Here is a 16,461-nt window from a genome sequence, read left to right as displayed (position 1 = left end):
CTCCTTCTATGGTATGGGTCAACTAAGTTCAATTCATGCTCTATTGGTGATTCATCATTTTCACTTTCAACAAAATCCGGCCATACTGCTTTCCAGCAGGCGTTGATCATTAATTGTTTGATCTGAATGTATGAAAGTCCAACATGCTTAATACAATTTAAAATTGTAAATTTCTTCAAGGGTAAGAGATTCATCATTCTCCATTTGTTCTATGATAAACCTGAAAGTGCTTTAAAAGTTGAAATGATCCCTTGATTTAACGACTGTAATAAGGAAGTTGTATTTTTTGGTAAAAAACAACCTTTATATTTTCGTGTTGTAAATCTGGAGCATTATCAATTAATAGAAAAGCCTTAAACGGCAATCCCTTATTAGATAAATAATTTTTGACAACCATTTACTGTTATGGCAGTGATACATGCTTTTTTATTAGCCATCCAATAGACGGGAAGGTTTTTGATGTTTATTCTTTTGAATGAACGTGTTGATTTTGACTTGTTAATCACCAATGGTTTCATCATATAATGGCCTGAAGGCATCAATTGCCTGAAGCATTGCAACAAAAAAGAATTGTTACGATTTTTCACCAGAAGTGTAGGAGTTAATGGCAATGATTTCAGCAAATTCTGCCAGATATTGTTGTACGGCAATCGAATTCTCACCTTTCATTCTCAAATTATGTAAAGAATGTCTTTATTTAAATCTCTCGAACCGCCCATGGCTTGCGGAAAAAGAAATCTTCTTTTCCCCGGATGTAATCGACGGTGACTGATTCTAAAGTGATTGATAAATTTTTAAAGCTTTATTTGTAACGGCATTGGTATCGATTGGTATTCGCTTTTGAGTTTGGTCCTATCCATATCACTAACGCTTTTTTTATATTTTCAATTGTAACATCTCTAACATATGAAATCCTACTCATACTGCTGCACGTTCCAGTTTTCTGATGCCCAATGCGCATGATGAACATGATGTTCAAGTGTTACATGAGGATTTACAGGACTCCGGTACGTGCAATTATGGCGATTAATGGAGCCAGTTAATTTATAAGATGCCTTTATGATTAATAAGCTATTAATTTATAAGATCCTCATTCCTTCACACAATTTTGTGTGGAAACCCTGCATCTTCTACATATTTTGTCAGGTACCATTGAACTCTCCGGTCAGGATGGTTTTCGTTGAGTGCATGGATTACAGTTGGAAGGTAGCATTTCCAGTCCAGACGCTTCATGATGCGATAGACGCTATCTTTTGAGATGTGAGTTTCCCGAGAAGTTTGTCGAAGAGATTTCTGTGGTTTCCTACACCTGCTCTTTTTTTCCAGGGCTCGTAGAAGTTCGATGGAATCGTCCAGAACGTCGAAAAGAAACGTTCTGGACGATTCCATCTGTTTCCAATTTGTCTCTGATGCGAGCAATGGTCCATAGAGTTGGTGGCGGTTTTTTTTAAGGACAAACTTCTTCTCTTCCAAACTAAGTTAATTTCCTGTCATGCTGATTAATTAATTTCACCTGCAATACAAAAAAGGTATTGTTGTATAGGCGTATATGGAGTAAAATATACATTTTTATTAGTTTTTTGAAATTTATCCATTTATAAATCGTGTAAAGTATAGGCAACCCAAATTGTTGATATTGTACTTATAGTATGATCATTTATGTATAAATATTTTTTAAACTATTTTTAGCAGCTTAAAAGTTATATCAAATAATTAAAACAATTTATTATAGATCTAGATTATCTATAATATAGTATTTAATCTCTTAACGCATCATTTTCAATGTTTATTTATTCATACATTAATTTAAATTTATGCTATAAAATAAGGCGCTGTAAAAATAGGTATTTTAATTTCACAAATTACATCGTTTTCATTTTAATAGAAGCAATATTACAATGTAATTAATTACGAATACTTACCAAATTTAAAAGTTAACTTGTTGAAATATGACAGTTATTTGACAGATTAATTAATCATGACCAATATAAAAAGGACAAAATCCCCAAAAAAATTTAAATTATTTAATTTTTTTGTTAATAACAAATACATAAATGAATTATTTTAATCTTTGTTAGTTTATGATTATTAATTTTATTAAATTGTTTAATAAATCGCCTGTTTTAAACATATTTAATCTAAACTATGATATTTATCATATTATTATTTCATAAGGCGTTAATAAACAGCTTTTTTAGTATAACAATAAGTAAAAATTAAAAACATTTGTAATTGGTGTTAATACGCATGTACAAATCAACAAAGGTTTATTGTGAGTTTATTCTAGCTGTTGGAGGTCACCTGGACAGCTGTTCCACAGGAGGTACTTCAGCTGATCGTTGTTATTACATACAGAGTTAAAAAAATACTCCATTTGAAGTCGATTAGATCCGATATATAAATAGATTCGAAACGTTTTATTTCGCGATCGCGAGACGAACTCTGTTTTAAGTTCTAAAGTGAAAAATGAAACGATTCCTGATCTTGTTGTGACGTAACGAGCCCGAAATTCTCTCCTCCTTTCTTCCTTTATTACTGTATGTTACCATTTCTTTTGATCGCGTTCGAGTTTCGGGTACAAAACGGAATTTTCTTTTTGTTCTCGAGAGAGACTATTTTTATTTTTTTGTATCTTATTAAACGGGATCCGGGGGAAATCTTGAACACGATACGAGACGTATGGTTTTAAAAATAAGGTAAACAAAGAACCGTGTCCGACATAATTCTGGCCTCAAGTAGTGAGTCGACGGGTAGCGACGGTGGTGAACCGCCTCGTAAAAAATCCCGGAGGAAAAGCAACAACACAACGACAACTACGACGTCTTCTACTTTCGAAGAAGGCAACATGCAGGCCCCGAATAGCAACGGTTGCGTGCAGCACAATGGGGCCACGTCCAATAATTCATCTACGACTCCTAACGGTTCATCATCGTCCTCAAATGGGGCTTCCGAAAATGGACATGCACTTATTACTGGGGATAATAATGGGGCTATCAATGATACAGTTGGAACTCACGTACAACTTAACAGAACAAATCAGGATATTGTTAGACTTATTGGACAATATCTTAAAAATGAGGGATTAGAGTGAGTTTCATAAAAACAAAGTTATTTATAAAATTATTATTAAAAAAAAGTTAGGTTATGTTTGAAAACAAATTTATTTTTAAAACTTTTTTAGCCGCACTGCCGAGCTTCTAATGATAGAATCTGGTTGTCGTTTGGATCACCCTGCTGCTGCAAAATTCCGCCAACATGTTATGGATGGAGATTGGAGTAAAGCAGATCATGATCTTCAAGAATTAAAGATGTTACTCGAAGGTTCCAATAGTTTAGTGGTAAATTAAAAAAAAAATAACTTTATATTCCTACTTTTTTATTTTATTTATATACAGGAAATGAAATTTTTATTATTGGAACAAAAGTACTTAGAATATCTTGAAGATTGCAAAGTTCTTGATGCTTTGCATGTCCTTCGTAACGAACTAACCCCTTTACAACACAACACAGATAGAGTACATCAATTGTCCAGTTTTATGATGTGCTCAAGTGTGGAGGAGTTGCACGCGAAAACAAATTGGGAAGGAAAAGGTTCAAAATCGCGGAGAGCTTTAATGGATAAATTGCAGTCGTATTTACCACCAAGTGTTATGTTACCACCGTATAGACTGAAATCATTACTTTTACAAGCAATCGAATTGCAAACATTGAGGTGTACGCATCATAATACATCACAAACATTAAATTTGACAAATACTTCATTGTTGGTTGATCATGCTTGTTCGAAAGATTATTTCCCCACTCACACTATACAAGTAATAAAGGAATTGTTTTAAAGAATAAGATTTTGGAATGTTTTTTTTTGTAGATATTAAATGAACACACTGATGAAGTTTGGTTTTGTAAATTTTCCCCTGATGGTAAAAAGTTAGCCACTGGTTCTAAAGATTGTAATGTTATCATTTGGGATGTTCATCCAGAAACATGCACAATATCTCCAAGAAAAACTTTGGATGGGCATAATTATGGTAAGTTGATGTATAGTAAATTTTTGGCTAATGCAGTAAATTGTGTGTAATTGATGTAATTGATTTGGCTTCAAAATATGTATACAAAGTTTCATTTTTTTTTATCTTTCAGTATTTAGAAAAAAATTGCCTGGGATACATATGTCTCTGCAGTAGTGTCTGTTTAGGACAAAACCAGATATGATCCCGTGCCAATATAAATTACTAAATAGATTAGATTAGAGGGATGCACAAATAAAAAACACATTTTTTTTAAGAAAAGGTTTAATATGTAACTGTTACATTAAATTGTATTAGTGCTTCATTAATTTATCTTTTACAATCGTTTCAATATCAATATTGATATTAGTTGTTGCCAGACGTGTGTAAGTGAGTTATCTGACAATGAAGATCTATATTTAGATTTTAGAAAATTCATCGTAGAATACGCACTTTCACAAAGATAGGTACTGCCCATCATCAAACCCATTTTTAAACCAAGATTGGTTAATTTGGGGAAACGCTCGCCAAGGAGCTTAAAAAAATCTATTCCAGACTCTGTTCTACCCTTGTAATTGTAGGTCACATAATTCTAATTAATAACCACTCTTTACACCTTCAATTGCAATTGTTAATGGATGAGTGAAAAATGATATATCACTCTCTAATTCTTTGAAATCTGCTCAAATTCCACAATTACATCGTCAATATACTTCAGGTGATTCTTAAAACTACATCCTTCAAAATTTTTCATCTCTGTGTAATGTTCTTTGCAACTCAGAAAAAAAGAAAAATTCTGTTCTAGTGTCGATTTGAACAATTTTAGTTTACTTCTAAAACCATTCACATATCCATACAAGTTGGCAATATTGTGTCCTTTGACTTGGAACTTCAAATTTAATTCGTTCAAGTGAATAAGAAGATCAGCCAGGAATAAAGATCTTGCATACAATTTTGCAGCTCAGAAGTGTCTGATTTTATTTCATTTTTTAGAAATAAAGGTATTTCTTTTCGTAAAGCAAAAAAACGTTCAAGGCACCGCCCAGCACTAAACCATCTTAATTCGGAATGTAATAACAAATCTCCATAGGTTGCATCAATTTCACCTAAAAAATGTCGAAATTTTGTATGAGTCAAAGCTTTGTTTCCGCCTCTAATGAGATTTGTTATTCTAACAACAAGGCTTCCTGATGTATGATGCAGTGAATCAACAGGCAATTAATGCCATTTTCTTTCAGAAGTCCCGCGAATCCTGTCACTTTTCCCGTCATAGCTTTTGCTCCATCAGTTACAATGCAAGAACATTTTTGAAATCCTCCGTAATCGATTACAGTTTTATTGAGAGCTATAAAGATATCAGCGCCTTTAATTGTTCCGTGTAACGGTGTCAAATTTAAAATTTTTTCCGTAATAGTAAAATCTTTTGAAATGCAAGGAATAAATTTAATATTACTTCTAATAATTGACTGATATCTGTCTGGTTGGTACTTTCATCCAAACATATTGAGTAGTATTCGCAATCTAAAACGCAATCACATAATTTTTTCGAAACATATTCGCCCATATCATTTACTCGTCGCGCCACTGTTTGGTGAGATAATGCTACAGATTCGAACTTTTCCGCCAACTTTGACTGCATGAAGTGTTGAGCCATTGAAAGTGCGCACTGAATGATTTTTTTGCTTTGGCTAATAGTAAAGAAACTTCATAAGACGCAGCCAAACTTTGTTCATTATCTGTATTTACTTTTGAAAATATACTTGTTTGATGTATTAGTTTTTTTTTATACTCGGTAACCATAGTTTTTCTTGCTTCACCGATATGTTTTTTATACTTTTCTTCATATAAAGTAGTATAGTGCCGTTTCACATTGTATTCCTTATTCACCGCCAAAACTTGCATACAAATCATACACTGAATTTTATTGTTATTGTTGCAGATCAGATAGTCTAATTCCCATTTTTCATTAAATGCACGATTTTCATCACTTATTTTTCGCTTCTTCACAGACATAATGAGGTTTGTTATTTTGCAATAGAGTTCTGTTTACTATGTAATTAAATCACACGTGTAGTGAGAAATAATGACACCGACAAGGTAATAAAGGAGAATGAAGGAGTAAGCTCGAATTACACACAATCACTACGATTAGTGATTAGTTACTACACAACACACATCAAATGACAACCATTAAAAATGAATAAATGACAATCAACGGCCAGTGCTGTTTCACTCTCCGATCGCGCGGCATTTTAGCAGGAAAACGCTAAACACGAGTAGGGACGGGACTCACAAATACGAATACGATTTTAGTTATTTATTTATAATACCATATAAAATAAAATCATTTCTACCAACAAAATTTGAAAAAGATGGAAAAATTTATTCTTCCGTTATAATATTAAAAATACACCGCAGGCCGCATAAAGGTGGACCGTATTTTGGACAGCCCTGGTTTAGGATATACTATTTGTCCCTACAATAATGAAATAATTATTTACTTGCAATATAGGAATAGATATAGTATAGGAATGTTTATAGATTAATTGTAGAGAATTAAATTCTTCAGTTGTTGGACTTTCAGACTCATTGGAACAAATGTAGTCCTCATCACTGTCATGGTAGGGATCAGTCTCTGTACCTGACAAATTTTCCGCAATCTCAGCTAATTCTTTATCAGTCAGTGGACGATTTATACTAAAAAAATATGTTTAACTCACATTCTTCTTACGAAATTTGGGAAATGTGGCCATATACTATTATAAAAAATGAATACTCCTATATAACTTACCTTTAGGCAATATTTATAGAAACTGAGAAATTTATGTAAATATTATCACTACACGGAAATAATCCTAAAAACAATAGCAGTAGGAGCACACAAACACCCACCTGGTCTGTAAAAATCTGCTGATAAGAGCCACACGTGTTCGTAATCTAAACTAAATGTGACTCACACATAAAGTGAAGCCAGAAGTACTAACAAATTCCATCCAAGTGTATTTTAAAGCCATATACTAGACTAAATTACTTAAAATGTCTGAATGTTTCTAATTCTAATGTTAGTTCTAGTGACAGTGGTAGGTAGCGCTAATTAAAATAAGATATCACTATCTTGAATATTTTTATTGAACTAAAACTAGAACTAGCACTAGAACTAGAAACATGCGGGTTTAGTCGTGCGCGTTCAGACACGCGGCTATATCCGATACTTTCTAGTTCTAGTGTTAGTTCTAGTTTTACACTAGCACTATAACTAGAACACAAAAGCTAGATCTAGAATCATTCGGATTTAGCCGTCTTGAGAGACGTGCGGCTAAACCCGAATGTTTCTAGTTCTCGGTCTAGCGTTAGTTCAAGTTTTACACTACCACTGTCACTAGAACTAAGACAAGACCTAGAACTAGAATCATTCGGGTTTAGCCGTCTTGAGAGACGTGTGGCTAAACCCGAATGTTTCTAGTTCTGGGTCTAATGTTAGTTCTAGTGACGTGGTAGGAAGTGCTTGTTAATATAAGATATCAGTATGTTACATATTTTTATTGAACTAAAACTAGAACTAACACTAGACTTAGAACTAGAAACATTTGGGTTTAGCTGTCTTGAGAGACGTGTGGCTAAACCCGAATGTTTCTGGTTCTTAGTTAATTCTACTTTTAATTGTTATTCAGCGATAGAGTATGGTATATTTTTATTAAATGAATAGTATAACTAATACTAGACCTAAAATCAGAAACATTTGGGTTTAGCTGTGAATCTTTTTCCATGCAAAACTCATATATTGCGAGTTATATGAAATTCCTGGTATAATTGAATACAGTAAAACCCTGATATAACAGACATCTTTTTTTTATTAGGAATAGCATATATTGCTTGGAATCCAGATTCTATACATTTAGTCGCTTGTGGTCCAGAAGATAGTCAAGAAGTATGGTTGTGGAATACAGAAACAGAGAAATGTCAGAAAGTATCTCAAACCCCCGAGGATATTTTAACGTGTTGCGCATGGAATAAAGATGGCACGAAATTCGTGGTTGGAGGCATCCGGGGACACTTTTATCAATGTGACATGGATGGGAATATTTTGGACACGTGGGAAGGGGTGCGCATTAATAGTTTGTGGTGTAGAAATGATGGAAAATCAGTTCTTGCCTCGGACACTCATCATAGAATTCGAAGCTATATTTTAGAAGAACTTTCCGACCACACTTTGTACGTAAAATATACTTCAACATTTCATTAATTTTAATATTATTTTTTAAAGGATTCACGAAGAATCATCAATAATGACTTTCACCGTCGATAAAAACGATCGTTTAGCGTTATTAAACGTGGCAACGCAAGGTGTTAACCTGTGGGACTTGCAAGATCGAGTGTTAATTCGTCGTTTTCAAGGAATTACTCAAGGTCATTTTATGATCCATTCAACATTTGGGGGTCCAAATCAGGATTTTGTGGCAAGCGGAAGCGAAGACACGCAAGTTTATATTTGGCACATACGGAATGAGCTTCCAATTGCGGTTTTATCCGGTCATTCGCGTACCGTTAATTGTGTGAGTTGGAATCCGGTTTATCATGATATGCTTGTATCGGTTTCCGACGATTACTCAGTGAGAGTTTGGGGCCCAAAGGATAAATTGAACGGCGATGGTGCTGGGGTTAGTTTGGGGAATAATAATTCAGTAAGTTGGAACGACATGGTTTTTTAGAGAAATGAAACAAATATAGAACGAGGGTGTGAGCAATAAAGTAAACGAAAATGGTGGAGAAATTGTTCTCTTTTTTTTAATGGAAGACATTTGATTTTTTTTTAATATCGAGTAAATTAACGTAAGTTAATTATTAATAAGTGAATGAAAATAATGTTAAGTGTAATTGAGTATAAATAAAAAGTTGATCTGTACGCTACTAGGTAGATTGTACTTTTTTATAATAATTATTATAACGATGATGTTATACATAATGATTTAACCGTGACTTTAATTTTTAAGCGAACCAAACGTTTCTTTTTCATTAAAAAGATGTAGGTAAGTAACTGAAGGTTTAAAACGACGTTTGACAAAACAGATTGTAATTTATAAAGAGATGCTTATCTATTAAAAACGAATATTATATTTTATGGGTAGTTTTATTTTATTAAAAATAATTACAATAAATCCTCTGTGTATTTATTAATAGATTGATTAATAAAATCTTTTAAAACAATTTTTCCTTTAAAAATCATTTTAACCTCGTCGATCTTCTCTCTATAACGAATTAAAATAATTAAATTGATTCAGAACTTACATAATAACTTACATTGAATCAACAATAACCAAATTAACCGAATCATCGAGTTTATTTGAAATTCGCCCACCCCAAAACTTAAATTCCAATTCGTCCAATTTCGAATTATTACTAAATTGATAAAAAAACGCTACATAATTCTGAAATAGACTTAAATTATAATTCGCTTGGATTTCATTACAAAACTTATCGATTTCTTTTGGTAATGGGCGTATAAAAAAACTTAATCCATTTATGTTTTTTTCTATTGCTTTTAATTTCTTTATTGTTAACTCCTCCGTGAAGGAATCTCCAAATTTATCGAATTTTTCCATAAAAACGTTTTTAGTTTTATTAGTCGCATAAATTGTGTCGAGAGGGGTATAATCAAAAAACTTTTTCTTCTCAACTAAATTCAAAACCCAAGATAACTTAACGATATCGATATCACCTCGATAATAATTAACGCGTTCATGTTTATCCCCAATTAAAATACAAAAAGTCCTTTGCGACTCAATTTTCGTCACTTTTCCCCCATTCTCTTTCAAAATCTTTTCAATATCCTCTTTGGAGTACTCATTATTTCCGGTCCAAACACAAAATTCCAAGTTATTAAAGATGTTACTTATTACGTTATCGACATTAACTTCATTCACCGTGTATTTAACGCGGATTTTTTTCGTCTTTTTAAAATCGTATTCAAGATCTTCCAAGTTTAGCTTCCGTTTAAATAATTTTTCCACCGGTAATTGAGTTGATGTTAAATTTTCTAGTTCTAAAGTTGTTAAACAATCGTAATAAGGCTTATCAAAACGTAATTTTTGTATACGAGGAAATCGTAATGTATAATTCGATTTATAATCGGATTGTGCCTTTGTTTTTATTAATTCTGAAGCACGTACCTTAAATTGTATTTATTAATTTACTAATATGATAAAACCCCGATATAACGGATCACGTCTCTTAAGATGGTCAAACCTTAAGGGGCTATACCAGTGCGAAATTTTCAGTTTGTGACTGTTTTCACAGCTATTAGCAATTTAGTCTTATGTAAAAATTGTAAAAAAGACATAACATTCAATGAAGCAAGTTCACGGGGTTTAGGATTCAAAATTGCTGTAATGTGTGAGTGTGGTGTTTCATATATAAATTCTGGACCAATGATTAACAATGCTTATGAAATAAATCGACGAATAGAGTTTGTGATGTGACTTATAGGGGTTGGTTTGAATTGACTCAATCTATTTTGTGGCTTGATGGATCTTCTTAGAATATTCAATAACAATACCATCGCTGAATGCAGAGCGTAAAAATCGCCGTGGACGAAGAGAAAACTAAAACGTTTAAAAAAGAAAGTTCAGATGTAAATTCATACTTCTCCTTTCGGAATTACAACTCTTGCAGGTAAATTTTGCAAAAAAATATTAATTCAATGGTAAAATCAACTTGCTGTAAAAGTTGTGAAATATGGGAAAAGAAAAAACTTACACATCCTGAAGAATATGATTCGCTGCGGAAATGTTTAGTCGCTCGATTGACGAATATGGCATAAATTATAGGCGTTATATTGGTGATGGTGATAGGCTACATACAAAGGAATAATAAGTCTAAACCCATATGACGTCGAATTAGAAAAATTAGAGTGCTATTTATATGTAAAAAAAGAATGGGAACGCGATGCCGAAACCTAAAAAAACAAAGTAAGGGCTTAGAAGGAAAAACTGCCCTAAAGGTGCGGAAAGCTGGTGCTCATATAGTCCTGTGGTGGCTCAACAAATGGACACGACAAATTTCAAACGACAAACATCTGCTTTAGTATTTTTTTGTTCTTTTTTATTTATTACTATTTGTTTATAATTTTATTGTTCTTGTTAATATTTTTGTTATGTTCTTGTTTGTTGTTACCGTGAAAATTAAATGTATTGTTTTGGAAATTACATTCTTTTATTCAACTAAAATAAATTAACACTGGATTTAACTAAATCTGCACTTAGAAATTTATGCAAATAATGGTTATTAGCTCAGTTCGTTTTTCAATTGTCATCGCCAACTCAGATCTTGCGGAATATGTTTCCTTTTTTTGTTTGTTACGATTGAAATCAAAGCTTAACATTTTCGCGTATAACTCGAAAACGGTCAATGTTATCAAAATTTTCAAAGAGTGATAAAAGTTTCTAAAATACATTTTCTATTGAAAAGTACAGAAATAAATGTAGGGTTACGAGCGAACAAAAAAGTTCTGAACAAACAAATGTTAGGGACAGCCTGTATAGTATGGTTGCCGCCGCCCGATCAAAGTCAAAATTGGTTCAATGATTTTGCTTGATATTTGTTTACCCTGTACCAAATTTCAACGCTCTACCATAAATGGTATTGGAAATATTTAGAAAAATGTGTTAACATTTCTGAACTTTGATAGCCCATATCTTAGCCATTTGAAGACTTTTATAATAATTTTTTTTCACGAATCGTCATCATTTTTGCTCTAGTATATGAGGTTAATTTTATGCCCTGAGTCACCGGAACACCTTGTATAAAATATCTTGTTGCAGTTTCGTCTAGTTTTCTTCTCTTCGCTTGTAATTCATCACATTCATTACTAACAGAACTGTCGCTGTTATCACTTTCATTATTAATTAAAGTATCGATTATTAATTATATTAGAATTTTGCAATTTTCGCTGATTAAGTTTTAAAAATTCGTATAAAATCCAGTTCTTGGAATATGAGTATGAAAATTTTCCAAAGTGTTAACAAAAGTGCTCTCTTTCCAATTAACTAACCCGTTTTGAAAAATAGTTTTTAGTTTTTGAGAAAACAATATTTGAAGTTTTGATACAATTTTCGATGTTGCAATTTTCATCGATAACTTACAAAATTCGCTATAAAATTCATTTTTTGAAGGATCCTTGTGGAAATATCACCAATTATTAATTAAAGTATCCTCTTTTTAATGCAACAAGCCATTTTGAAAAATCGCTTTTAGTTTTTGAGAAATAAATTTTTGAAATGATCGACAATTTTTTCGAATTTTGCAATTTTCGCCGATTAAGTTTTAAAAATTCGTATAAAATCCAGTTCTTGGAATATGCGTATGAAAATTTCCCAAAGTGTTAATAAAAGTGTCCTCTTTCCAATGAACCAATCCGCTTTGAAAAATAACTTTTAGTTTTTGAGATAACAATATTTGAAGTTTTGATAAAATTTTCGATGTTGCAATTTTCATCAATAACTTTCAAAATTCACTATAAAATTCATTTCTTGAAGGATTCTTGTGGAAATATCACCAATTATTAATTAAAGTATCCTCTTTTTAATGCAAATAGCTATTTCGAAAAATCACTGTCAGTTCTTGAGAAATAAATTTTTGAACTAAACGACAACTTTTTTGAATTTTGCAATTTTCGCCGATTAAGTTTTAAAAATTCGTATAAAATCCATTTCTTGGAATATGAGTTTGAAAATTTCCCAAAGTGTTAATAAAAGTGTCCGCTTTTCAATGAACCAACCCGATTTGAAAAATAACTTTTAGTTTTTGAGAAAACAATATTTGAAGTATTGATAAAATTTTCGATGTTGCAATTTTCATTGATAAGTTTCAAAATTCGCTATAAAATTCATTTCTTGAAGGATCCTTGTGGAAATATCACCAATTATTAATTAAAGTATCCTCTTTTCAGAGTTGCTTCGTTAGTTACATTCGCATAAAAAAAAATCATTTTGTATCTTGGATCCAAATAAGTTTACATATCTTATCAGCTTCCTTATTAATTTCATTTTTATTCAAATAGTAGCACTTCAGAAATGCACCAATTCCGGGTTGCCAAATATCCGGTATCCGCAAAATCACTATCCGTTCCATCGCTAATCTACAGTTGGAAATAATTCACGAGCACATCCTGTATAATCTGAACGCGTGAAGATAAATCAATAATATTTGCTTGACATAAAGGTTTACTGTAGACGAGTTTATTCGGCGAGTTTTGAGTTTTTCTTTCGCGGCAAGTGGAACATTCCGTGGCTATAGAGACCGAAGTGGGTGGGAGATACTGGTCGTTTTTGGTGTGGTGTGAGGAACCAGTTTGTTATCGTACTCTGTGCGTAATGCACGTTGAGGGTGTATCGTTTCGTGAAAATGTGCGTCGTTATCGGCAGTGCGAAAATGGAGGCTTCCCTGGCTAACGTTGAGGAGCTATGGAGGCGAGTTGAGGCGGTTGGCCATCCCTCTCACTATAATACAGCGACTTATCGACTTCATGCCACGTCGTATAGCGATGTAAGTTACACTATTTTAGTACTACTTCCATTCCAAATTTCATTACACTAGACACACGCGTTCACATTATACAGGGTGTGCTCGTGAATTATTTCCAACAGTGTATTTTGAAAATGTTTCGAGCGATGGAAATCACTATTGGTTCAATTGCAAATGTGAATATGCGAAAGATAGAGATGATGCTAGAATTTATCAAGCTAATTTACGTCACCAAGCGGCATCAAAGGAGGGTAGGGCTGCTTGCAAAAAAGCTTTAGTGGCTAAGTAGGCGTTTTTTGAAACAGAGGAGGGTCCATTATATGGGACAGGAATAGTGGAGTGACATTTCTTATAATAAATATCATTTTATTGATAGATAAAACAACTTTAACGCGTTTTTTTCGAAATTTGCAGCAGTTCTAACTCAAAGACAGCGAAAAAACGGCGATTTTTTTAGAGAAAAATAAAAGTTTTTCTTCAAAACTCCGCCAAAATCTCTAAAATCCTGAGTCATGATAGGGAGAATATCTTTTAGTTTAACATTGATATTTGTTTTTTCAGTTGTTTCAGGACATATGTCGCTAAAATGTTACTATTTTTCTATGAAAAAATTATTGATAATAGACAAATACATTCTTAAAGTTTAACAAACATCACCTAAATTTTTTAGCAATCACACTGGTATAGCCCCTTAATGTTCCTTCTGGTAGTGTTAGCACTCCCTTCTCAGTATTAATCCATTATATCAAGGTTTTTAATTTATTGTACTTCTAATATGAATGAATCCTCAGGTTTGACCCACACATCAGGTTTCTTTTTCCCAAAAATTAAACCAAATGATTCAAATGAATTATTCTCTGAAGTTTTAAATAATTTATTATTTAATTTCTCCTTTAATTCTTTCCATTCATTCAAATTTAATCCGGTGTAAACAGTGGATAAAGAATGAAATACAGTTGGATGTGATCCTGAAATCTTAATAACATTATAATTAAATAAAATAAAAGAATTTGCTTTTTTAAAGCACCTCTTTTTGATGGAACACCGACACCAACTAAGACTTTCTCAATTTGTTGATTTTTTCCGGTAAATCCCCCCATAATTATTACATCTAAATCGGTCATAACATCAGAAAAATACTAAATAAAACAAAATTAAGTAAAAAAATTAATTTTTAATTCAATTTAGATGTAATTAACCTCTAATTTCATCTTCCACCACCCATCATTTCTACTATTTGTAATATAAAATGAATCAGGTCGTTTAAAAACAATTCCCTCCTCTTTATTTGAAGCAGAATCATTCAAAGCATTTATAATTTCTCTTTTTCCATAAACTTCTTTTAAAGAACTAACAAGAATAACCCCCTCAATAGGAGTTAATATTGACTCTAACAATTTTTTTCGCTCCCTTAATGCTTTGTTTGTTAAAACTTCATTATTTAGCAACAAAATATCGAAAACACAGAAACAAGGTTGATGATAACTTGTATCTGTTAAGTTTTTTACATCAAAATTCATTCCTTTTGAACCAAATATTTTTTTAACTGGGTCCCACCCCATCATTTCTCCATCTAAAATAACACTTTCTGTGTTATTTATAAAACAATTCCTTAAAAGTGGTGTAAAAATCCCATTTTTATAATTACACCCAAATTTTGCAGTGAAATCAAACCCTCTCCTAGAGAAATATTTAAATGATCCTTGATTCATGTGTAATTGAAATCGTTCCCCATCAAATTTATTCTCAACATAAAACAAAGACTTATCATCCGGAACGGTTTTAAATAATTCTTTAACATCACACCGTTTTGATAGCATCGGACAAAACGCGTTAAAAAGTGCTACATTAATTTCATTTAAGCGTTCGTTTGGGTTAAAAAGTTTTACACAAACATGTTCTAAATCGTTGGTTTTATCAAATAAATCAACAGCATCCGGATGGTATAAATTTAACATCTTTTTATCACTCAACCCCAATTTGAGATCTTTTAAAATAATTCTTATGATCCATTTTTGCTCAAACGGAGACGTTTTTTTAAATAAAACCCCCAAACGGCACTCATCATTATTTTTTGCAGCAATTTCATCTAAAGCTTCATTAACTTGACCGATATTTAACAACTTTCCTTCGTCGTAATATTTTCTTAAAACATTAAACGCGGTCGTAGAAAAATCACCGGATTTGTTATTTAAAATTTTTGAATCACCTGAATCTTTGGTCAAAGATAAAATTTTTATGATCTTTCTTTTTAAAGTGTCTTCTTTCATCCCATAACTTCGATTCCTTTCGAAAGATGGTAATAATAAACGTAAAATTGGGTGTAAATTTGTTGTTGAGGTTATGTTCTTTCGAAGATTTGAGTAGTAAAGTTGCAATGTTTTTATTTTATAATCACGATTTTTATTAGTTTTTATATCTTCGAGGACGTTACAAAAATCTTTAAAGTTTATATTTGACATTATTATTTATTGCTTATAACCTAAAAATCAAAAAAAAACTTAAACTGTCAATATGACAGCTTAGATGAATGTCATTCTGAGACATATACAGAGTGATTAACATAAATGCAACAAAGTTTATGAGGGAGTGTTCGTTAAAAACATTGTCGACTTAATTTTAAAAACTCAAGTTTTTTTATACGTGTTTTAGAGAGGATTTAAACTATTTTTGCCATACCTATTAGCTATTTTCATATAAATTCGACTTTATTATACAGTATGATAAAAAAATTTGAACATATTCATAATTATTTCTATGAAAGAGATTAGTGTTTTCTTTATCTTTATTCTATTTTATGTACTAAATTACCGCGATCAATCGCTTTTTACCTCTATTTTACACCTTTTGTACTACGATCACCATGAGAATGACACCGAAAATTTGAGTTTAAGCTATTTCATTCAATCGCAAAGAAATAACGTCGAAGCTTTGC

General features: G+C 32.0%; 3 protein-coding genes across 3 annotated transcripts in view; 2 read left to right on the top strand and 1 right to left on the bottom strand.

Moving 5' to 3' along the window:
- The first annotated feature begins 2,262 nt into the window (after nt 1-2,262).
- LOC111413270 (WD repeat-containing protein 26) lies at nt 2,263-9,124 on the top strand. Its single transcript, XM_023044177.2, has 6 exons — nt 2,263-3,087; nt 3,182-3,338; nt 3,396-3,815; nt 3,869-4,028; nt 7,865-8,219; nt 8,272-9,124. The coding sequence occupies exons 1-6, from the start codon at nt 2,846-2,848 to the stop codon at nt 8,714-8,716; spliced, it is 1,779 nt and encodes a 592-aa protein (XP_022899945.1). The 5' UTR covers nt 2,263-2,845; the 3' UTR covers nt 8,717-9,124.
- On the bottom strand, nt 9,117-16,063 carry LOC111413269 (DNA ligase 4). The gene is made up of 5 exons (XM_023044176.2): nt 14,726-16,063; nt 14,554-14,665; nt 14,295-14,494; nt 9,306-10,174; nt 9,117-9,253 (listed from the first exon to the last, which is right to left on the bottom strand). Exons 1-5 carry the CDS (start codon nt 15,986-15,988, stop codon nt 9,154-9,156), a joined length of 2,544 nt encoding a protein of 847 aa, XP_022899944.1. The 5' UTR covers nt 15,989-16,063; the 3' UTR covers nt 9,117-9,153.
- The window catches only part of LOC111413254 (dopamine D2-like receptor), a 127,364-nt gene continuing 124,265 nt past the window's right edge, over nt 13,363-16,461 (top strand). Inside the window, exon 1 of the mRNA XM_071200086.1 lies at nt 13,363-13,547. Coding sequence (XP_071056187.1) covers nt 13,407-13,547 — 141 coding nt within the window. The 5' untranslated portion in view covers nt 13,363-13,406. The remainder of the gene's footprint in view (nt 13,548-16,461) is intronic.

Source organism: Onthophagus taurus, chromosome 11 (assembly GCF_036711975.1).
Source record: "Onthophagus taurus isolate NC chromosome 11, IU_Otau_3.0, whole genome shotgun sequence".
Lineage (NCBI taxonomy): Eukaryota > Metazoa > Arthropoda > Insecta > Coleoptera > Scarabaeidae > Onthophagus > Onthophagus taurus.
The sequence above is the reverse complement of the archived record's forward strand: the minus strand, read 5'-3'. Positions and strand labels throughout refer to the sequence as shown.